We start from the raw sequence: 24,815 nt of genomic DNA on the forward strand, positions 1-24,815 counted from the left end.
CATACACAGGAAAGCAGAACACATCAGTTTATCACAGCGAGACAGAGCCAGCAGTTCTTCCCACCCTACACCCCTGGGCCTGCAGGGAAACAGTTTGTTCCCACTGTCCCAAATATTGGACAGGACTGGGAATGCAGTTCTGGTCACCCTCTGAGAAGCACTGCTACAACTCTTCCACGTTTTGAGTCTGTTCCACGCTCCACAGGCTGCTTTTGGGGAAATATTTACATGAAGGAATACACAGAAAGAGCTAAAAAGAGATGGAGAAAACCTGTGTGCCAGAGCTATTTCCAGAGAGGAAACAGGAACTACTGGAGGGAGCTGAAACAATTTCAGGTCCAGTTTAATCCCAACAGGCCCGAAGAGTGTCATTTTAAAGGCATTTAAGTGGATTTTAAAGGTGCTCAGACAATTCACTCTTTCAAGACAAAAGCAGCCCCAAGCTCTTGGCATGTATGCTGATATCCTGCATATTGATGAGCAGAGATGATCAGAAAGATCAGCCCAAGCCTGTGTTAAACCAACAAGGAAACTAACTGGCACCAGAAATCCTGAGAAAAACACCTTCCTTTAGTGAGTTGAAGGAACTAAAACATAGAAACCTTTGAAGTCAGTGAGCAAATAGCACAACTTTCAGTGTTACCCTTCTTCAACCTGAATTTAAACCTGTTCTCTCCCCTCACCCAGCAAACAGGAGCAGCAGCAGGAGCTAAAAGCAAACTCAGAGCCAAGAAAGAGCAGCTCATTTCTGTGCAGGCTGTTGTTCACCCAGGGACTGCTCTTCCACATCTACAGCTCATGATTTCAGCTGTTGGTGGCATTACTTTGCAACCATTAAGGTGGGAAAAGCCCTCTAAGATCAGCAAACATGAACCCAGCACCCCCATGCCCACATGTCCCCAGGTGCCACATCTCCATGTTCTTTTAATGCTTCCAAGGATGGGGACTCCACCACCTCCCCCTCCAATGCCTGACCACCCTTTCCAGGGAAAAATTCCTCCTAAATATCTGATCTAAACCTCCCCTGGCATGACCTGATGCCAGCTTCCCAAGGTCCTCACCAAATCCCAGCATTTCTTTCCTCCCCAAGCAACTCTTGCTCCAACCCTCAGGAACACAACAGTCAATTTTCCTCTGCCAGTTTTATGGATCTGCATTTTTATTTTTGGCACCAATCTGAGAGCTGGTCTATCTGGTGCTATTCTGTCCACATCCTGCTTGGACAATTGGCCTTTCTGCTCAAGGAATAAAATCTAACAACTTCATAAATTTCCATGCTGCTTTCAGGTTGGGTTCTTTTTTTTTTTTTTCCCTTTTCTTTTTTTCAATAGGGAGAGACAGGACTGTTCTATTTATAAAGGTCAAGTAAATTGTATGTAGTCTGTGGAGCCCTAAAATCCCTGTGTTATTAAAACAGAATATTTTACTTAGACAGCCCTTTTCAGAGAGGAAAAAAAGAAATCTCTCCCAATAATATCTTTCCCCCTCCAACCTGAGTTAAGGTCTGTGCACACCGAGGAGAATACAAGTGTTTATTTGTTCTCCACATGAATTATAACTACTATTACTTTTTAAACACTCTATAACATTTTTACAGGTTGTTTGGATAAGCCACAGCTATAAATCCCACTCGGCTGTCACACAAGGAGAAAAAGCTTGGCATTATCTCGTGGGCAAGGAAATAAAACTGCCAAGAACAGCAGAGGGGGTGGGGGCTGAGAAGGGGGTTACACAAGGTTTGCATGAACCCAGACAAAACCCCCACCTTCAGACCCACCTCTGCCATCTTCCCATGCTGGAATGACATCCCAAGGGATTGATGCTTTCACACAGGTTATTGAGGAGGTCACACAAGGATCCAACCACTAACAAGGCTCGAATCCCCTCTAATTCTGTGAGAAGCAGCAGCCTTGTTTTAATCTTTATCCAGCGAACAATTCCAAATAAACAGGTTTTATGGTCACGCTGGTGATTATGCCACGGCAAAATGCAGCGAGGGCTGCGTGTCAGACAGCTTAAATCAGAGTTAGCTGTGCCCAGGGAGCTGCTGGCACTGCACAAAACCCAGGCAGGGCTCTGAGGAAAGCAGCAAATGAACAGGCAAACACAGAAATCCCCTCCAACCCCACCCCAATCACAGCATTCCCAGTGAAACGCCCTAAAACCACAATACGTGAGAAATTCCTGCTGATATTCCATCTTGGCTGATCTCCTGCCAGGGCCTGTGAGCTCTGGAGAACATCTGAGAGCTGAGGGCTGTCCTGTGCCCCCCAGCCAGCACCAAAGAACCAGGTACAACCCAAACCAGAGCTGAGCAAGGGATCTCCCCGAGCTGCAGCTTCACCACCGTCATATCTCCCCCCCAGGCAGCTCAGACAAGTCTGTAGAGGCAGGAGAGGTCAAGAACAAAGAAGTGCCAGGCAGAATTACTCTCATTTCACTGTTATTTTGGACAGATATGCCCAGCACACCCAGCTGGAAGTCCAGCAGCAGCAGCAATCCCAAGGGAACAGCTACACCTTCCAAGGATCAAGCTGAGCTCCACACAGCTTTTAGATTACCCAAAATCACCTACCTCCCCCCCAAAAAAAAAAAAAAAAATCACCCATAAAGTTTCTAGCCTGAATTGTAACTATTCAAAACTCCTCACATCATTAGCATACCCCTAAGAGACAAACCCAATTTTAAACACTGGTGTGGGATTTATTCTCGGGTTAATAGGAAAAGAAAACCCTAAATAAATCTGCCAATAACCTATACCTGCATTAAGGTTTGTTATTTGAGTGGAAATCTGTGGAAAGTTTCTCTGCCTGTGAAAATCAATGTCCCTTAAATGAGAACACTGGGATTTCCAGTGCCCTGTTTGTGTTACTGTGCCTTGTGGTTTTGCTGTTTAATCCGGAGTCAAACCTAATTCCTAATTGCTGAGTGCTTGTGCTTAGGAAGGAATTACAGTTGACACATATAAAATGGGATATCAAAACTAATCAGCACTGAAAGCCAAACAGATCAAAGCCTGCAGTGATGGGGTGGGACCAAAGCCTGTGCTGCCCACCATCCTCTCCTCGGGTGCAACACCAACTCCCCAGCTTGGAAATTAGGAGGCAAAAACCACACGAACAACACAAGTATGTCTGAGAAGGAAAGAAATCAAGGGATAAACTAACTTCCTCCTACACTCTGGCCACCCCTGAGGTTGCAAGCAGCACTCCATGCAGGCAGATGAAATCCTCAGTCGCGAGGATTTGAGGATTGTTGAGGATCTGAAGCCTCCCTCTCCTAATCTGCTCCGGCAAGATTAGGCTGGGCTATTTTGCTTCCTTTAAAAACAGTCAAATTTATGCACACATGAATAAAGGGCTAACTGTACAGTCAGTACCAACAGCAGTGCCAGGAAAAGAGGCTGCTCCAGGGAAAAATGGGATGGAAATACATCGTGTAAGGGCAGTTGCCTGTATTTCATCTCCTACTTCTTACATGGATCAGTAAGGCCCCACTGGCCATGGAATGGGTTGGGCTGGAAGGGACCTTACAGACCATCCAGTGCCACCCCTACCATGGGCAAGGACACCTCCCACTAGCCCAGGTTGCTCCAACCTGGCCTTGGACACTTCCAGGGATCCAGGGGCAGAATCCCCCCCTGCCCTGCTGCCCACACTGGGGGATCAGCCCAGGGCACGGGGGGTTTCTGGGCCGGGGCAGGTCCAGCCTCTGCCCCACCAGCACCCCCAGGGCCTTCTGCCTGGGCTGCTCCATCTGCTCATCCCCAGCCTGGACTGATCCCAGGGGTTCTCCTGACCCAGGGGCAGCACCAGCACTTGGCCTTGTTCAACCTCCTGAGGTTCCCGTGGACCCACATGGGGAGGAGTTTGGGAGGTTTAGGGGTTTTGTTCCTACAACAGCCTGTGGATGCTCTGCTAACAAAGGGCCAAGGAGAGGGAACAAGGCTGGACACAGGGACAGACTGTGTGCCCAAGAACTTGCTTTGTCCAGCTGTGACAGATGTCCCTTCCCTACCGCTCTGAATTACTTCCCTTGCAGAGAACAGAAGCCACAAACAGCCAAGACTTTTGCAGACAGTCTAAAAAGCAGTTTTAGGGTGTTGAGGGGGAGGGTCAAGAGCAGAAATCTGTTTATTTGGCATCTAAATATAGCCCAGTTAACTCAGCAAACGTTTTTTCTCTACTATGTGCTATTTTGTCTGCATTTAGAGGCTGGAAGGAACCAGCTGCAGCACCACCATTTGATTACATTCTCTGATGAGGAATTTGCCTTTGTTCCCCAGCAGAAATCTCTGTGCTGTGACCACTCTCCCGAGTCTTGGGCATAAAAATGAGCTTTCCAGCTGAAGCCCCAGCAGCAAGGACAAGCTCTCTTCACCTCAGCCTTACATGAAGGAGCTCTGCTCAGCCATGCCTGGCTCAGAACACAGCCTCTAATAATCCAACAGGGCACATCAGGTGGCTGCTCCTCCAGACTGGCCACAGGTTGATGAGTTATTTCCATCAACACACCCCAGCTGCTGGTTAAAGAGAGCTTTCAACCCACTGCCTTCAGGGTGGAGGCTGCAAAGAGAAGCCTTGTCAGACAGCAACCAAAAGTTAGATTGGCATTTTGAGATTCTGGTTTAAAAAGCGTTATAACCCTCCAGAGTAGTTTGGGGTGGGGTGTTTTCCTTCCTTTTTTTTTTTTTTTTTTTTGGTTATAGGATTGCATATTTGAACACCTGTAGCACGTGGAGGAGTAAAAACTTTTTTTTCCCATTATGAAAATTATCACACATTGGGATTAGGGCTACACAGAACAGAATCACAGAATGGTTTGGGTTGGAAAGGATCTTAAAGCCCATCCAGTTCTACCCCCTGCCATGGGCAGGGACATCTTCCACCAGCCCAGGTTGCTCCAAGTCCCTCCAACCTGGCCTTGGACACTTCCAGGGATCCAGGGGCAGCCACAGCTTCTCTGGGCAACCTGTGCCAGGGCCTCCCCACCCTCACAGGGAACAATTCCTTCATAATATCTAATCCATTCCCCCTTGTCCTGTCCCTCCATCCCTTGTCCAAAGTCCCTCTCCAGCTCCCTTGGAGCCTCCTTAGGCACTGAAGGGGCCCTAAGGTCTGCTCAGAGCCTTCTCTTTTCCAGGCTGAGCCCCCAACTCTCTCACAGCCTGCGTTCATAGGAGACGTATTAAATGATATAGGATGTTTTTTTTTTCCCCAAAATCACCTAAATCAAACCCTGCCTGCTGAAGTTTTACCACACACAGAGAGATCCCTGTCAATGCAGCACCTGATTTACCCTTCAGATGAGGGCACAGACAGTGGATTTAACCTCTCAGAAGCCCTCTCTGCACAACAAATACTTTTCAAAAGCACAGGCCACAGGCACAAGGCTAAATCTGGACTCAAAAAAAAAAAAAAAAAAAAAAAGAAAACCAAAACACTACATATCTACAACTCTTCCCCAGTGCTTTCTCACTAATTTGCTGAGGTGGCTGCCTTTTATCCTCTGTATAAGTACTGCAGCAAAGTGCACTTGAGACGACAAAGCAGTCCCAGAGAAAATGGTGTCAAGGCTCTGAACAGCTGTGTCTGAGCAATCTCAGGATCACCAACACAAACAGATTAAAAAAAAAAACAGAACAGACTTTTTTAGGTCTTCTGAAAACACACAGGGCACAAGAGAGGTTTGAAACAAGCAGATGATGGTGGTGAGAGGAAAAATAACTGCAGGGAGGGTAAGAGAGAGGGATGGAGCACTGAAGCACCAACAGGGGATGCTCAGGACTGGCAGCCCAGGGTCCTGCCTTGCCTGTCCCTTGGTGACAGAGGGATTCCATGGGATCTGGTGGGATTTAGGGTGGGATGGCCCCTCTTGTATTTTCACCGGGAAGTCAAAGCAATTCTGAAGCAGCTTCAGAGCAAACAACCTGACAGCAGGCCAGCTTTTCTGTGCATCATATGCTTCAGTGGAACTGATAAAAATTCCATTAAGAAGCTCAGGAAAAGCGTGGAATATTAACTCCCCATGATGTATCATTCCCTCAGCGTGAACAAAGCCACAAAGCATTTCAACTGCTGACCAAGGAAATCACAAGAGGCAATGGAGCTGAAGGCTTCCCAGGAACTATCACCAGCACATATTAAAACTTCAAACCCCTGTAAAGATCCCCCCTTCCAGGTACTTTACACAGGCCTCCATATCTCACACAGTTAACATGACCCTCTGCTTTACTTCAGTGCACGAGTCAGGCTGTCCCAGCTCACCCTCCCACATCCCACAAGTTCCCAAAGCTTTCTGTTCCCTTGGCTAAAAAGTCACATATTTTGCATCAGTTTAACAACTCTGCCACAATACTTAAACAGGAGCCTTCCTCAGTACCAGCCAGGCAGCCCAAGGCTTTGTGCCCTCTGAATCCAGGGAGCTTAATCAAACAGTGGAGCTCCAGTTTGCAACACTTGCCCAGCAAGAACCTTTTGTGGTGGAAAACATTGAAAAAACGAGTGGAAACAAATTGAACCTGCAATTGAAAGAGTTCTTTAGAGCTCACAGGTGGGGATTTCCAGTCGAAACAAGGAGCCACCGTGCTCCAGAGGTGAAATATGGACTCATGTTCCTGGCAGGTCTCCCACATGGATGGAGCAGCCCCACTCTCTATGGAAGCTTTTCCATTTGTACCTGCAAATACTGGGATAATGCCTTAACCTGGCTTTATACATCCCAAGGGATGCTCTAAACACCACACTAATGGTTCCCTATTTGAGCTATTTTTGGCTTTCAAAAAGGAAATATTAATTTTAACACCTCAAAACACCTGTTTTGTCTATGCAAGAATAGTGGCACAAAACCAAAAACCTGAGATTTACTTGATGAGCTCAGTTTTGAGGTTGCTTTACCTTCCTAAATAATGGTAACAGCCATCCTTGCACAAAGTCTGAAGGGAAAAAAAAAATTGGGGGATTTATGAGGGAAGTGATAATTTGTTCCTAATCATGGACAACACATGCTCTTGAAGTACCTGCCACAGTGGCTGATGAGAAGATAACAGGGGTAAAGCAGCTGCTTCCTGCACAACAGGAACAGAGGTGGGATTTGCCACCACACTTATCCCAGTGTCGCTCTTCCCAGAGCCAAATCCCCAAAAAGCAGCAGTGGCACATGGAATGTACCTGTGCTGGCAAACCCTGGCTTTGTGCTCCTGTATTCCAGCTCACCACACCTGCAGCAAACCCTTCTGCAGGCACGTTAATAAACCCAGCCAGAGAAGGGAGGGAAGCAAGAGGGATAGCCAGCATTCCCTTGGGAATCCACTAACAGAAGGCTGCTGGGCTGCAGTACAGTGTCCACCTGGAATGGATCTGCCAAAAAAAAGGCCACGGGAGCCCATCCTGCCAAGATCCCTGTCAGAGCCAGTTAAGAAGCAGCAAAACAAGAGTTGCACCACCTGTGTCCCTCCTCCGAGCAGAAGCACCGTGGAACTTCAATTCCCTTCCCTCACCACAAGGTCTAACAAGTCCAGCTCCCTCCCGAGTCCTGGAAGGAGGGAAGGTCAGGGAAAGCCGGGGTGTCTGCCTCCCTGCAGCACTCCCAGCGAGCTCGTCAGCGAGGCACCCGAGCCCCTGAGTGTTTGGAGAGGTGCTAATGGAGAAAAGCCGGCTCCTCTCCACGCCTCATTTCTCCCCTGCCTCGCAGAGCCCGGCTGGGGCCGGCAGAGCACAAAGCAATCAAGTGTCTGATGAGCAGGAGATGTGTTCTCCCCTTGTCTTAACGGGATTTATACACACACACACACACACACACCCCACACACAACTGGTTCTTAAATACCTGCCAGGTTTGGAGGCACAGCCCCGTCCCAGCACTCAGACAGGAGGGCACAGACACACCCCCACGTTTCTAGCTGAGGTTCATCCCACTCCTCGGCCTGGACACTCCCCACCAGCGAGATGTGGTGGTGGTTTGGTCTGTAACAAGGACAAGGGATGCCCAACACCAAGAGAGAGGTGCTGGAGCAGCCCCTCATCCCACAGGGCAGGTCACAGGGAGGCCCTGCAGGATGACACTCATCCAGCAGGATGTTTTGTCAACACAGCTCAAAGTCACTGTCACTGAAGGGTCTGACTGTGCAAGGAGCCCCTCCCCTTGCTCCCAGCCCTGTGCACAGCAAGGGGTTCCTGCTACAGCAATTCCCATCACATGCAACTCGAATCCCAGGCTAGAACCATGTCAAGGTGTATCCATTCCCCTGGTCCCTTTGGGCCAGTAAACCATTAGATTTAACTAGTGAAGTCCTCCCCCTGCCCCTGCTCCAGCTTGGACCTGTGCAGAGGCTGCAGTCCCTCAGGGATGTCCCTGCTCCAGGTGGAGCTTTATCCATCAGCCATCTCTCTGTGCTGCTGTGGTGTGCACTTGTCCACAGCCACCATCACTCTGAGGTGCTCCTGGTCCAGCAGGGCCTTCTCCACGGGCCACAATGCCCACACCTGCTCCAACAGGCACCATCCCTCCAGGAGGGAACCTGCTCCAGCACAGCCTTAGCCCTGGCCTCAGTCCCTGCAGGGCTGTCCCTGCTCTGCTGTGGTTTACCCATGGCCACGTGCTCTGGGGTGCTCCACCATGACCTCATGCACAGCCACTGATGCTCCAAGGTGAGCCTGCTCCAGCAGGGACTCATCCTTGGGCCACAATCCTTTTGGAGATCCCCCTGCTGTGGCACAAACACAACCTCGGCCACAGTTTAAGAGGTACCTGCTCCAGGTGTAACCCCAGCACCACTCCCATCCCAGCTGGGATGAAGGAAGGAATCAGAAGGGTAAAAGTGAGAAAATTCCTTGGCTGACACAAAGACAGTGTAATAGGTAAAGCAAAAACCACAAGGAATTCATTCCACACATCCCATGGGCAGGCAGGTGTTGTCACTCCCAGGAAAGCAGGGCTCCATCACACACAGAGGGGGCTTGGGAAGACAAATGCCATCACTCCAAACATCTCCTCCTTCCTCCCCCAGCTTTATGTGCTGAGCATAACATGGGACATCACCTGTCCCAGCTGTGTCCCCTCCCAATTTCTGTTGTACCCCCAGCCTGCTCGTGGTGGGGTGGGGAGCAGAAAAGGCCTTGGCTCTGGGATAGATGAGGAAAACATCCCTGTGTTACCAACAGCACAAATGCCCTCTCTCCAGCCAAATCCAGCACAAGACCCCAACACAGAGAGAACCAGCCACTCCCTCCCCTCGTGTCCCTTTTGGGTGCTGGTTCTCCAGGACAGGGGATGTGCATGGTCCATCTTTTGGCTGAGCTAAGCAAGGTGCAGGCAGCCAGAGGCACAGCACTGCTGTCTGGCCTTAGCAGGAGGCCCAGGGGATGTCACATCTGATCACAGTCAACTGAGTTCGCTCTGACTGGCACACCAGAAAAGCTGGATGGTCAGGAAAATCCAGCCTCCTGCAGGATCCTGGGCTGCTGCCACCAGAGGTTCTCTGCCCCTTGATGCCCACGGGAAACAAGGCGGGTTTTTCAGGGAGATGTAAAGTCAGATGGAACAGCTTTGCAGAGAGAAAGAGCTCTGGGGCTGAGAGGGAAGAGAAAAACAAGCATCCATAGGAAGGGAGAAAAGTCTTGGGCAGGAGGAGGAGCAGGAACAAGATGCCCAGGGAAGTAACCAAGGGCTGAGAAGGGAGAAGAGGATGGTGCTCCACACCCTCCAGAGCAGGGATCCAGCTGCCCAGTCAAAACCAGCTGCTGTGGTGGCAGCTCTGTGGGACAGCCCCTCCTGGCATTTATCAGGTTTCAAAAATCACCTGTTGCATTCATTAAATACATATATCCAGCCACAAAACACAGGAGCTGCTAAATATCTCCTCCAGACAGCCATGGTCACCATTACACCTCACACAACAACACTAATTGGAGCAATACTGACATTCCAAGGCAAAGAGGTGCAGACTGACTCCTCGTTCCCAGGATGCCTGCTCTTCCATTTCACCTAAAGGAACTTTTAACAGTCCCGATTTTCAAATCGCCTCTAGATGAACACACCTATTGTTTCCAACAAGCCTCGAGGTACAGCTGATTATTTGCATCACTTCTGCTGTACCTACACCTTCCCGAAGTGCTTGGCCACTGCCCTGAGCCACAGGGCCATGGATTTCCTGCACTCATCCCAAACTTTACCCACCACCAAAGTTATTTTCCTCTCCTAGCCTGTGGACTACAAGAGCACTGATGAATTCCCCTCACCCGCGGCATCTCTGCACACAAAGGACATCAAAGGGGCAGTTTAAATACTAACGAGCACTGACAGATCCCAGGCACCCACCAGAGAACAATGGCTTTAGATTTCCAGCACAGCCACGGCACCGCTTATTTACCCCTTTGCTCCTGAATCTCAGTGGTTCTCTGTGGCTGAAGGAACCAACAGCACTGACAGGAAAGGGTTTGGATTTGAAAGGGACCTTAAAAATCATCTCCTTCAAACCCTCCTGCCGCGGGCAGGGACACCTTGCACTACACCAGCATGCATTCCCAGAGTCCTGCTGCTGCTGGAAAAAAATTCCATATATCCTACTGATGCTAAAGCCTGGTTGTTTTCTGTCCCAAGAAAAGTATATTTACCTGAATGCAATACTCCCCTCCACGAGTTAAGTGTATACATGTCATTATATATATTTCTCTTGCATGTAGGATATCACAGTCAACACAAAGTACGTGTATGTTTACAAGACTCCAGTTTAATTTTGGGTCAACCCAAACAGCTCTATTATGATTTGTCCCATTTGTTCACATCACCACCTCACAGAACACTAAATGAGTGAACAAAACCAGGTGCCCTGGGCTGGGGAGTTTCCAAATCCACGTCAAGCCCACGGCACAGGGCCGGTGCACAGCTTTCCTGACACAGTTTGTGTGTTCAACAGGAAACACCTCCACCAAATATGCTCACAAACCGAATCAAAAAAGGGCATTTTGGGGAAAGAAACACCACTCCAGGCAGGAAAAACGTTGCAGCCCAACAGGGGCTTTTTTCCAGTGATATCCCACTCCGAGTTTGCTCCTAACAAACAAGCCCCAAATACAGTCCAAACATCCCAATCCTACTTTCTGAAGTCTGACAGCCCATTTTCTACTTTGAAACCAGGCACCAGCGTTCAAGTTTGGCTCTCCCTGCTCAGGCACCAGTTTCCAAGGAAACCAGTGACTGCAGGAGCATTGCAAAACAGGAGTCCTGTGCTCTCTGTTTCCCAAGTACACTGGAGCCTTCTCCGTGACACAAACCCTTCCAGGCAGGTGCTTTCCCACCGTTTCTGAAACACCTGGATAGAATTTCAGACGTTCAGGATGTGAGGATACACAGCACATTCCCAACTGACTTGCACACTTACTGCCAATCCACCTTCTGTACACGTTGAGAGAAGGAGAAAGGAATTATTTTCCCGTTCTAGGTTCCAGTGTAGCAACAAATACTTTTGTTTTTTTTTCCCCTGTTCTGTCAGCCCTTCAAAACAAGGCTGGACACACAGAACACGAATGTCAGGGACTTCTCTGCCTGCGCCCACCCCTTAGAAACGGCGAAGCAGCACGAGGAAAAACATTTACAGAAGTAGTTGTACTTTATCCCGATTCGAATGTAAATATTTTGGCGCCGTGAAAAGCCACAAGCAAAGAAACATCAGGAGCACAGACTGTGGGTTATGTCAGTAAGTGGCATTTAAACCACCACCACCGCCAGCTCAGCTTTCCAGGACTCAATGACTCCTGAACTCTTAGTATCTCTCCCAAGCAGGATAACCAAAGAAAGGGATACATAGCAAGTCTTTTTAACTCTAAAGCTGCGATTATTTTCCCTTTGACTCCTGTTTTGCACCTGGTGCTCGGCGAGTGGTTCAGTAAAGGCACAGAGCCCCCTCGCCTTCCAGGGGCAGTGGCTGGGCTCATCCTGTGCTGCTACACACATTGCTGCTCAGTATCAGCACTCTGAGCTGGGGGTTTATTGCTAATTCCAAACAAGCAAAGCACATCCTGTGTTTAGGAACAGGATGCTAAAGCTCAGGAATGCTTTCACAGAGGGTCTGGAGACGAGGAATCTGAGTCTGTGGCCTGGGACCTCGTTTTCTGTTGTTGCATTTTCAAGCTACCCACCCACAGTTTTCACACAGATGACTACGAATGTAATACAGGGAAGAGCAATACGGATAATTATTCCAGAAATATAAACAAGAGGGGAAAAAAAAAAGTTAATTCCGTAGAAAGTTAATTTACGGAGCTGCATTACAATTTAAAAAACAGTTTCTATGTTAATTACCGCCTTCATTAAAGTGCTATTAGTGTGCTCAAAACTACTGCACTCGCTGAACGGTTTGGTTTTGCATATAACCACCGTGAAAATGTCAGTGCAGGTTCTGAGCAGAACTCCTTTGCTTTAAAACACAGTTTTTTGACAGTACACCACTAAAATTAGTATCCCAAAGCAGCAGAAATCCTGGGAAGTCCGTGTTGCTTGTGGCTGCTGAGCAGAACTAAGGATAACTGAGACTGCAGGGACTAATCTTGCAATTAAACTCACCGATGCAAGACTGAGACAGAAAATGACAAAACAAACGTGTGGTTTTAATGGCTTTGTCCAGTGAATGGTTCTTTACCTTCCTTTGGATAAAACCCCTCCGGTCCTTAGGAGTTTACACTCAGGATAAACACAACCTGCCTAAAAAGACGTGTTGAGAGATGGCACTGCTTCCAACAGAGAGAAATCTTAGTCCTCTCTCTGCACACCAACTGAATACCACACAGTTATCACTGCCACCAGTGACCCAAACCTCAGAAGGTTATTATATATTACACAAGGAGCCAAACTCTCAGCAATGTCCCTCTTGGCACTTCACAAGCAGCTCCGAGCCTGAGTCAGTGTGCAGAGGGAAACCCTGTCCACCACCACCCCTGCCAGGCCAGACCTGTCAAAACAGAGGAGGATCACTCTTGGCTGCCTTGCTCCAGCTCTGTCCTCACTGTGTGGTCACACTTGGCCAGGGAGCAGATCATCCTCCCCAGCAAAGCCTCATCCCTCAGCAGACCCCCCAGCAGTGGGGAGACGCTGCCCCAGCACCTCTGGACACACAGCAGGGAAGCCCTGACCCCACAGCCCTGCCCCCCAAAACACCACGCTGACATCACTGGATGTCAGTGTTTCCTTCCAGGATTAGCTTAACCTGCATTCAGATGGATTCAACATTAGGTCACACAGCACATAAAAGCAGCCAGGGCATTTAATAACTCTCCGATAAATCATAAATGCGTTTCAATTAATTGCTCGCTGGACACGTCACAGGGAATTACATCTTGATATCACAAAAAAAAAAAATACAAAGGCTGCACCACTACATCCATTGCTGCTGCTGCTGCTTTTGCTGAGATGTTTTCTGCCCCCAAACCAGAAAGTAATAGGACTAAAGAGGCCACCACCATCCCACCTCCTGCCCCACACTCCAGGAAGCCACCACTGCCAGTCCCTCACCACAAATCCCTCAAATCATCTCAACCATCAGTTTCCAGTGGTTACATTATGTACCAACCATCCTCCAAATTATTTCAGGAAGAAGAGGGCGTGGGGTTTAAGAAAAGAGGGGTTTGGTTGTTTTGGGGGGTTTCTTCAGAACTATAGTTTGAGAGTCTTAATTATTACCTTAGCTAATACATACCATTAATAAATACCAGCAGATCATTTTATGCAATTACTCTAAATATAAAGTGGTTTTCAAGCATTTCTGGAGGGTTTATGACTATTATGATCACTTAAAAATACGCCTCTGGCCCACAGAAGATGTGCACATTTGCCTTCAAAGAACCAATTTGGCCATTACAGGGATTTTGTTAAATCCCTTGTATGTCTGTTGTACTTTCCCTAAGGCTATGCAACCAAGTATTTCACACTGCTCAAACCAGACCTCTTAAATACAACTCCCGGGCTGCTCCTCCCCTCACAAACCAATCCCTAGGACTTTGGCAGATTCCCCAGCTTCACATTTTAACTCCCCAAAACAAGTGAGTTTCCATCTTATTCACCATTTCCTACAAATGACACAGCATTTTGCATTTTCTCTGCCCCACCGCCTGGGCCAAGAGATCAGGCCCTCCATTACTCCACTTTGCTCTATGTTCTGCTTCTAAATTCTTTTTTTTTCTTTCTGGAGAAGCAAATGCACTGATTACACAGCCTTCCAAAAAAGCCAACAGCTGTCACCAATCTCTGAACAAAACACTCTGTTAAAATCAACGTCCTGGGTATTTTCCCATGGCAAGGGCCACGTAACCAAAGGGATGAGCTGCAGCTTGGTAGTTAAAAGGGCTTTACTTTGGTTGGCTGCTCTGTAAAATTTTAATTGGAATAGCAGTTGGTACAAACTCACAGGATTCTTCCCGTGCTGACAGGCTGTTAGCAGCCAGGATATACCCTGTGAGAGGTCAAAGGTGTGGAAAAACAAACAAGAGCAGCAATTTTAGAAGATGAAGAGGAGATAAGGGTTTGTCAGGGCATTTTTCTACCACAGGAAACCACACGCAGTCTGTGCCCACTTACTCAGTCACTTCTTGCAAGTTATTTCCTTTTTTTTTTTGGGGGGGGGTGGGGGTGGGGGGGAAGAGAAAAAGCCACTTATTTTAAAAAAATTCTAGTTACTTGAACAGGAAGGCTGATCCAGATGCCAATACCTGACTTCTCTCACCAGCCTTGTAACTTGGAAGATAATGGCAGGATATGTCCCTCCATGGATTTTAGCTATAAACTCCTTTTGTGAACCCACAAAGTCCCATTTCACTTTTAAGTAAGTTTTAGAGGCAACACAAGCCCAATCCTGCAACAGCAACTAAAGCTCTCATAGGTCTGAAACAGTCACTTTTTAAAGACTATATGTGTCTTAAATGGAGGGGTTTATGTGCAAGGTGAGATCATGCAGGACATTTAATGGTATTTTTCCACACAAAGCAATTAAATTTACTTTCACACCTTGAATGCCACTCATTGAATCATAGAATGGTTTGGGTTGGAAGGGATGTAAAGCTCATCTTGTTCCACCCCCTGCCATGGGCAGGGACACCTTCCACTAGCCCAGCTTGCTCCAAGCCCCATCCAACCAGGTTTTGGACACTTCCAGGGATCCAGGGGCAGCCACAGCTTCTCTGGGCAAACTGGGCCAGGGCCTCCCCACTCTCACAGGAATTTCTTCCCACTATCCCATCTAACCCTGCCCTCTGGCAGTGGGAAACCATTCCCCTTGTCCTGGCACTCCAGGCCATTGTAAACAGTCTCTCTCCATCTTTCTTGCAGGCTCCCTTCAGGTACTGGAGTTGGTCACCACCTAACTGCAAAAAACCCCCACAGGCTACTATAGAATCACTTTGGTTGGAAAAGCCCTTTAAGATCATCAAGTCCAGCCATTAACTCAGCACTGCCAAGCCCACCACTAAATCACCTCCCCAAGTGCCACATCCACCTTCCTTTTGAACACTTTCTGATAGCTTGATAAAACCAAAGGTTGGGTGCCATCACCTCAAGAATCACCGAGGTTCAGAATGAACAGAGGGGGAAAGCCTTCTTTGCATGTTTTGATAGTTCTGCTTCCAGCTCCTCTCCACCTTAACCCCGGTACCACCACAAAGAGTTGTGTTGAACGCCAGACTTTGAGGTGTCACCATACACAGTGAACCCTTCCCAGAGCCACACACGCTCCCAAAGCCATTAACAAATACCTTTTTGTGGAATCACAGGATGGTTTGGGTTGGAAGGGACCTTAAAGACTATCTTGTTCCACTCCCCTGCCGTGTGCAGGGACACCTTCCTCTAAACCAGGATGCTCCCAGCCCCTTCCAATCCAGCCTTAAATACCCACACCTGAGTGATAACGATGTCCAATCCAGCCTTAAATGCCCACACCTGAGTGATAACGATGTCCAATCCAGCCTTAAATGCCCACACCTGAGTGATAACGATGTCCAAATCCAGCCTTAAATGCCCACACCTGAGTGATAACGATGTCCAAATCCAGCCTTAAATGCCCACACCTGAGTGATAACGATGTCCAAATCCAGCCTTAAATGCCCACACCTGAGTGATAACGATCTGCAGCTGCGAGTTGACTTAAATACTGTAAATAGCATTAAGAGCATTGACCAGGGAAGGTCAATATGAAGCACTCCCTCAAGTGAGGGCTGTTACACTACACACCAGACTGCAGTACGGCCTTTACACAAGGAGCAATTACAATTTCAAGTTGGAAAACGTTAATCCGAGCCTTTGTCGGGATCCCTACATGTTTCACTGTACACAAGCAGAGGCTCCGAGATCGTTCTCCTGAAACCTGTGGCTCCTTCCGGAGCTCTGGGGAGCTGCATTCCCACTCCGAGGGCACCAAGGGGCAAACGCTGACAGAGAAATAAATGTTTTTGGATGCGATGCACTGTCCCAGAGGAAGGTAACGCCGGTGGGATGCCTTGGATGTTTTTCCAGGCACACCACGGATCGCAAAGACCTCCCGCCCGCCTGGCCTCGGACACCCCTGTGCCCCCCTCGCCCGTCAGAACCCGGCGTCCGCTTTTGGGGCGGTTTATTTGGGTTTTGGGGTCTGGTGGAGGGGCTGTTGTTCAGCCCACTGCCGCTTCCCCCCCGACATCCTTTTGAATCCGCGGCGAGTCGCCTTAAAAGGGCAAAATATCTGTGGAGAAACGGCAGCGGGGATGGGAACGGGGAGGGTGGGAATAGGAGCTGGGGGGAGAGCGGGAGTGGGGGTAAGCGAGAACGACAAGGGGGAATGGGACAGAGCGGCACAGCCCCGGCACACACAGCCCGGCACACACGGCCCGGCCCCGGTCCGGCCATGGCGGCCGCCCTGAGGGCGGGCAGTTGCCAGGAGACGGCGGGGCCCCGCCATGGCGGCGGGCAGGGCCGGGCACAGGGGCGAGCGGGCACCCGCCCGGGACACCGTCCCTGCCCCGCCATCCCAACCGGGGCAACACCGGGACACCACCGGGACACCGTCCCTGCCCCGCCATCCCAACCGGGGCAACACCGGGACACCGTCCCTGCCCCGCCATCCCAACCGGGGCAACACCGGGACACCGTCCCTGCCCCGCCATCCCAACCGGGGCAACACCGGGACACCACCGGGACACCGTCCCTGCCCCGCCATCCCAACCGAGGCAACACCGGGACACCGTCCCTGCCCCGCCATCCCCCACCGGGGCAACACCGGGACACCGTCCCTGCCCCGCCATCTCTGCCCGGGACACCGTCCCTGCCCCGCCATCCCCAGCCAGGGCAGCGGGAGCATCGGACACGGTCCCGTCCCCGCGCGGGGTCCGGAGGGTGCGGCCGAGCCGTGCCCCGAGCGCTGCCATGTGCCCGCACCCCGTCCCCGAGCACACCCAGCACACACGCACCCGACTGCCGGGATGGCTCCAGGGATCCTCCAGCGCTCCCGGTTAACAATTCCACGAGGAAGACGCCGGCCGCAGAGGGGAGGGGGGTTTGCCCACCGACGGGGAAGTCGTGCCGTGCCCGCACATGGAGCCCGGCGCTGCGAGCACCCGCTCGTCACCTCTGTCCTCTTTTCTCATCCCTTGAGGAGCGATTTATTGGCCAGCAAAAGGCACTACGCGCAGGGAGTGATGCCGCTCCCGCGAGGGCTCCGTTTCTCTATTAAATCGCTCTAATTTGCCTAATCTGCGGCAGGTGTGAAACCGGGGCAGGTGTGAAACCGGGGCAGCGCATCCCCCGGCGCGCCGGGAGCGGAGGATCCCTGCAACTTTCCCTGCCCTGCCCCCCCCTCCGCACACCCTCCACCGGAGCAGGACACCTCAGCGAGCCACTGCCACTGCTAAACCCCCCTCCCCAAAACACCAGCACCCCCTGGGCAGGAGAGGCTACCGGAGAGCCGGCACCGCATCCCGACGGGCTCTCAGTTTCCCTGCTGGGACTGTGCCCCTGCGGGACCCCGGAGCGACCCCCCGGGTTTGTCCCGTCCCCTCTCGTATCGGTAAAGCCCCCCGAGCCCGCGATCCGCTCCGATCCAACCCGCCGGCAGCAGCAACTCCCAGCGCCAGCCGCCGTGTCCCGCTTCGCCGGCGGGATGGGGGCGGCCCGGGTCCCCCGGAGCCGAGACGGGGGACGAGGGTCCCCCTCCCCTCGCACCTCGGCGCTCGCTCCTGCCGCACATCTCCCCGCAAACCCGGCGCTCGCAACTTTCCCACCCCGCGGGACCACCCGGGGAGGATGCGGGATGCGGGGCCGCTCCGCACCCCCCTCCGCCCCGGTCCCTGCCCGGAGAGCGGCGGCGCGGCCGGGGGATGGCAGGGGATGGAGGGGAACGGAGGAAGAGAGGCGGCAGACAGGGGAGAGGGGTGGCGGGGGGCTGAGGGTGACCGCGGGGTGACCCCCTGCTTACTGCGGGCTCTTGGGGTAGAAGGGGAGGGTGACGTGGCTCAGATCCTGGATGTCGAAGGCGGTGGGCTCGGCCGAGATCGCCTGGCGCTTGGTCCGCTGCTCGCCCTGCAAGGTGCCGGCGCTCTGCTGCTGCGCCTGCTGCGTGGCGGGCCGGATCACCGAGCGGTACTTGTCCAGCTCGTTCTGCAGCTTCTGGATCAGTTCGTCCTTCTGGTCCAACTCCAGCTCCAGCTCGTCGATGAGCGCATCCCGCTGCCGCAGCTCCTCGATCTTCTCCTGCAGCGCGTACTGTAAATCCCGCAAAGTGCCCATGGTCCTGCCGCCGCGCTCGCCCCTCGCCGCTCCCGGCAACTTTCCCCCTCCCCGGGCCGCCCTGCCGCGCTCGGGCCAACTCGGCCCCCGCCGCCCCCTCGGCCCGGCCCGGCGGGGCCCCGCCGCAGCCGGACCCCCGGCACGGCGCTGCGAGCCGGGCTGTTGTCAGGGGCGATCGCGATCCGCCTGCGTCAGGCTGGGCTGGCGAGGGAGCCGAGACACACACACACACACCCGCGGCGGGAAGGAGGGAGGGAGGGAGGGCGGCGGGAGGGAGGCAGGGGCGGCGGGGAGGATGCACATGCTCTCCCCGCTCGCTCCCGCCCGGCCCCGCCGCTCCCCGCGCCGCCCACGCCCCGCGGGGTGGCCCGGCGGGGGCTGCGGGCGGGGAGGAGGGGAGGAGGGATGGAGGGAGGGGAGCGGCTCCCCGCGCCTCCCCGCCCGTCCTCCCGCGGGAGGAGGCCGTCAGGTCCGAGCTGCGCGGTCCTGCCCCCCCGTCCCGCTGCCGGCGTGTCCCCGGTGCCCTCCCTCCATCCTCTGCTCCGCTCAAGGTGCCGCTTTTCCCTGAGGAACTCGCCCGGCTTATCTCCCCTTTACTTTGTTTTTAAATAGCCCGTTTTTGTCGCCTGCTCGGAGTGGAAGCACAAGCCGGCGGCTGGCATGGCTCCTCCTCAGTCTCAGCAAGCTTCGGGCTCCAAAAACCCAGATTTCCATGTGAATATCGGTCAAGTATGTCTGCACTGGAAAAACCTGGAGGCAGGGCAGATGGGTTTCTGAGCACTAAGAAAAAAAAACCCCGTAACTTAAAATCTGGGAATTTTCCGTGTAGCCCAAATACCCACGTGAAAGCACACGCCGGTTTCTGCCGTACCGAACGCCATCGGATTTTCCCGGAGTGCGGGATTTTCCCTCGTGCCCTCGGATTCCCTGTGTGCCGCTACCCGCCGGCTCTACCTATGCGATACAGTCCGCGGGGCTGCAGCACAAAAATAACAGATTTAGACGAGCCGCATCGGCTGAGCCCTCGGTGCCAAATGGTTCTGGTTCCTTCCCTCGTGCCCGCCTTTGCCAAGCGATGCGCGTCGTGACAGCGCGACTCCCAGGACTGGCCCCCCAGGGAAAAGAAGAGGGGTGTGCGGGCTGGCTTGGGGCTTCCCGATAAGATCGTCCAGTCTGGAGGACTCGGCGATAAAAGCTCCCACAGCCCAGCTGGGCACTGACACCCCGCAAGAGCATCCGCACAGCTTCGTGCTCGGATGTTTTCAGGGCAGCACAAACAGCTGCTTCTATTCCCTCTTGGGGAGCTGGATTTGGGGAGAAGGAGGATGCAGCCAGGGATACGTTTTTTTGGGGGGGTGGGTGGTAGCTACATGTTTGTACCTAGACCTCCCCTGCGGGCACTAGCTGGGAATGCCAGACATCCAGACCCTGTTTATGGGATTGAGCTCTTTTGGGGTTTCCCGTTTATTTTTATTTTTTTTACTGTTACGTACTGGCGCTTGCCTGAGTCCAAAGCTCCAGCTTTCAACCTGTAGATGGTCTTTATAAAATAAATTAAAAAAAAAAAAATAGGAGTTACAACTGCTTCCTGCTCCACGCTGATCTTGGAAAGGGCCTGGCCTCTGTTCACAGACATGAGGCTTTGTAGGATCTTCATGTACTTGACCCCTCCTGCATTTTTCCAGATGCATGTGAAAAGGGGGGGGTGGGAAATGAGTTATGCAAAAAGCCTCAGTTTTCAGTCCCCTCAATACACGTGTGCCAGGCACAAAGCAAAGTCCCCCAGTTGTTTTCACAGATTTAAGTTCAGACAGCACTTTTTACTGCCTGTTCCCTCCGTTCCGGCCTCACACAACTCGCCAGGAGCAAAAGTACCAAATATCCTCTGAACATTTCCATTTTAAAGAAAACCAGCATTAAACAGATGCATTCCTGCTGCCTGCAAACTAGGAATCAGTGATAAATAAAATATTTTAATAGCATTCAGCCAACATGCTTTAAGTTTTATTGTTTTCCTCCCTGCAGAAGTGATACCGATGTCTGGATGAGGGAGACAGAGATACAGTCAACTGAAGCCCACCAGGCTTCAAAGGAATCTCAGCCCTGGGGAGGAAACTGGTGCATAATTTCTCGGTGACAGGCAGTAAAGTCACACTACTTGGTTTCTATTAGAGGTGCCCAGCCTGGGACTGAGACAACAGCACCACGATCAGAGAGGATCCGGAGAAAACCATGAGAAATTATGGGCAGTAAAGCTGTCAAGGAATTTAGCCGAGTGTATATAAAGAATACATTTATTTACAGGTGGGAAGCAGATTTTCCTAAGATCCTTGAGGCCTGAAGAGAGATTTTTATGGCTCAGTTTTAGGTTTGGGACCGTAACCAGCAGCTATCAAGTCTAAGGCCGGTCTTTCCTGATTTAAGGACGAGGCCAGAGCAGCCCAAAGGGCTTCGTAACCCGACAGCCGAGTTCTGCCACGGGAAGGCAGCTGGCAGTTGCCTATTTTTGGCTATTCCCTGCTCTCCCAAAGAAACCATGGGCTGAGTGCAGATCCTGGCACCGCCTGGTGTGTAATCTCAGGGATCCCAGGGTGCCGCCCCACTCCAATAAAAAATAAATCCCATGATCCCATTCCTTTCAACTTAAAGCTCCTAATAAAAAAAAAAATAAATAAATAAAAATCTCAGACTCTCAGAGCAACTGCTTTGTCTTCTGGAGCCAGGGAATGGAAAGAAACAGCTTTAGGGAGAAGAATGGCAGGAATGCACCAACTGGCTTGGATTTGGGAGGATGGGGTGAAGCTGCTCTGTTTGTTAAGGAAGCCTTTGGCCACGGACATCCCAAAGGCTTTTTGTGATCCCTGCTCTGTGCCTGGATGTCAAGTAAGCAGGAAGCACAGAAAAAAAAAAGAGCATCTGCAGACAGCATCCTCTCTGCCCCAAAACACAGCACTCCAGGGCTGGATGGTGGGAATCACATGGAACAGGGATGTTCCTCCTCTCCAAGGGGGTTCTGATGAACTCACAACATTTCCTCTCTGCACAGCTCCGAGGCTTTAATAGCTTTTGCTTCTAAACCTTCCAGGGGATCATCTGTCACCAAACTCACCCACTCAGCTGCTGTCTTCCGAGCTAAAACCACATTTGAACACCCTCCATTCCACAGACACCTCCCTGGATTCCCAAGGCCAAGCTCAGGTAGGCAGTGGGATCGCTGACAAGCAAATGTCACCTTGCTACGGCCAGCCAGGACAGCGTGGATGGAGAGGCTGGAGATGCATCACTGACCACATACATAAACACTCTCCTCCTCCTGGAAGCATTTTTTTTTTCTCTCCCCTGCCTAATCCACTCTATTCTTTTCCCAAAATATCCGCAGGAGCAGCTCAGCCTGTGGCAGGGAGTTGAACCACCCGGATTTTGCTCAGTACCCAGTGCCTTCCCTGCATACACATTCCCAGCAACACCTTTGCAGTGAGAAAGACTAAAACACAGGAAGATGTAGAGGAAAGCAGCACGTACAGGAGCTGAACTCTTGCAGAAAGCACGCTGTAAACAACTCCAGTTGTATCCATCCCCGAGTGTCTCATCCGTGGGATGCCACCTGCTATTCCCTGTCCCCAAAATGGCAGAGGAAGGAGTGCCACCTACTGAAACATGAACACCCCTGACTCCTCCCTAGGGCACATTTGGCCGTTCTTTTTGCCTTTTCAGAATCACAGAACACTGAGTTGGAAAGGACCCACGAGGATCATGGAGGGCCCACTTGGGGTTTTGCCCCACGGTGCCTCTGGTAACTCCTTCTGGGGCCATGGTGCCCTTCAGCTTTATATGGGGCAGCTGGAAAGTAATTCAGCCTCCAAGGGTGGGGATGAAACTGCTGTGTCAAAGCAGCCTCACCAAGACCAAGGAGCAGGAAGGGGCAATATCTGGGGAGTGCCTCAGCCTGATTTCTCTCTGAAAATAAGCCCTATTTTCTTGTGACACTGGATGTTCCTCCTTATTTTGGTCCTTTTCGGAGCCTCTAAAACCGGGAGCTGAAACCCATCTGTTCCTCCCCACTGAAGGGATGGAGATATCCAGGGCTGAGCTCTATTGCACTGAGTGCTGTCCTTTAAACCCCATTGATTCCCGAGTGCTGGAAGTCAAATCCACGTCTAAACTGGATTAACTTGAAGCTTTTCCTTTAGTACATTCTCAGTGAGAAGCACTGACAAGTAGCTCTTGTGAAGAGCATGCAACTGGCTCCAGCCTCCCCAGGAAATCCTCCCAGGATGAAGATCATTTGGAGCAGAGCAGAGCAAGAAGGATCATTTGGAGCAGAGCAAGACTTATTAATGGCACAAAAAATTGCTCGCTGCAGAATAAGCAAGGGGGGAAGAAATAATCATGTGCTGTACTGCAGTTGGTAATGCATTTAGCTCTTTATATCACATTAGGGAGATGCAGAACACAAGAATGAATGTTTGTGCCATGCAAGGCAGAAGGATGAGACATGCTGAGTGTATAACAGCTTGGAATTATCCATGGAACACCGTGGTTTCAAGCCCTCCTCCCCCCGTGTGTGCAGATGCAGGAGTCAGAATCAGATGGAAGATCCAAGTTCCATGTTCTCCTTAGTGAGCCTTTTGCCTGGAAAGAATAGATGGCACAAAGGACCCCATGCACTGGCAAGGTAAGGGTAACCCTTCCCTCATTGCTTTTCCAGGCTGGAGGAAATCCTGTATCCCTGGTTCCTGCTGGGTGGGCTGCAGAGCTGAAACATGAGGGGTATCAGCCATCCCCACGGGAGGAACACGAGCTTCACGTCAAAATGGCACAGAAAATCATCCTCAATCAGTCCAACAAGCCCTCCAAAGTTTGCTCCTTCCATTAGAGCACCCAAAACTACCCCTCTGACTTCTTTCCCCCACTAACAAGACCCTGTTCCCACCATCTCTTCCCACGTGTCTGCAGAAACCGCAGATCCTCTGCCCTCCCACGAGCGTCTGACACGCTCCAGTTGGAAGATGCCTTCCTAAGCCAGGTGTTTTCTCCTGGGGAGAGTTGGATTTTCAGCAGCTCAGCCCTCAGGTGGGTCTCCACATCCCTTCTCTTTGGTGCTGGCTCGGCTGCCCGCGAGTCCCTGCGGAGCGAAGGGGATGTGTTCCCATGGGATTCCTGGCAGCATTTCTCACACCCCCAAGCCTAAATGAAATCTCTGGGGCTGGGCTTTCTCCAGGCAAGAGCAAACACATTTTCTGTGTGCTCCTAGACAGGAGCTGCAAACAGCAGCAGGACTCCAGGTGTGGGAATTGCCATCCACGATCCTGATCCCTCCTGTCCACACACACCTCAAGTGATTGGGTGGGTTTTTTTCCCACCTGCCAGAAAAGGCTGGACTGCCCAGCAAGATCAGACATGAGCAGAGCTCAGACAAGTCTTCCTGTGGACTGGATTAAGCCAGAAACAGCCTCAAAATGATTCAGCTGCCTTAGAAGTCTCTTTAGGCTCATATAAAGCAGCAACTTGTTCTGCAAACTGCCAAAATAAATACTTAGTGCTGCTTTGCAGTTACTACAATTAGGCACTGCCTATGCCCCTGCTTTTCTCAGCAGTCCCAGGGCACTGACTGTATGTAGAGCAAAAGCAGCATTTAGACAAGGAGGGCCCTGGAAATGTAGTTTTTCTTCTGCTTTCAGCCATAAGCAAACCAACAAATGAACCCAGGGACCAATTAAACTAAATGTAAGGAAGCAGATCTAGTCTTGGAGCCATGAGATACAGGATATAAGGAAGGTGAAGTTTGTAGAAAACAAACTCAGCAGCTGATCTCTTTGGGAAAACGGGTCCATTCTGGCTCCCACACACGTCCGTGAGACTGGGGGCAGCTGAAACATTTGGGGGAAGGTGGGAGCCAAGCACTGGATCTGAGTTCCATAGAGAGGTGGCTGGGATAGCCAGGCCAGCTTCCTTCCACTTCCCATCAGCCAGCACTGAACTGCTGGGAACAGCCCAAGCTCAGTGACCCTTCAGCTTCACTGTGTTGGGGTCACGGGGAAGGGGTGGGAGAGCTCAGTGACTCATCCCACCAAAGGA

General features: G+C 51.4%; 1 protein-coding gene across 3 annotated transcripts in view; it reads right to left on the reverse strand.

Annotated features, from left to right (window-relative positions):
• Nucleotides 1-24,815, reverse strand: part of PRKG1 (protein kinase cGMP-dependent 1) — a 377,420-nt gene that overhangs the window by 328,337 nt on the left and 24,268 nt on the right. The window contains exon 1 of one of the 3 annotated variants that reach the window (XM_051799628.1): nt 18,427-18,800. The exons of 1 other annotated variant lie outside the window; for it this stretch is intronic. In XM_051799628.1, coding sequence (XP_051655588.1) covers nt 18,427-18,737 — 311 coding nt within the window. In that variant the 5' untranslated portion in view covers nt 18,738-18,800. Of the gene's footprint in view, nt 1-11,095; nt 11,112-18,426; nt 18,801-24,815 lie in introns of those variants that run through there. One more of the 3 variants, XM_051799630.1, reaches the window with a different exon arrangement.

Source organism: Manacus candei, unplaced genomic scaffold, assembly GCF_025592945.1.
Source record: "Manacus candei isolate 608988 ecotype Guabito, Panama unplaced genomic scaffold, ASM2559294v1 h1tg000050l, whole genome shotgun sequence".
NCBI lineage: Eukaryota > Metazoa > Chordata > Aves > Passeriformes > Pipridae > Manacus > Manacus candei.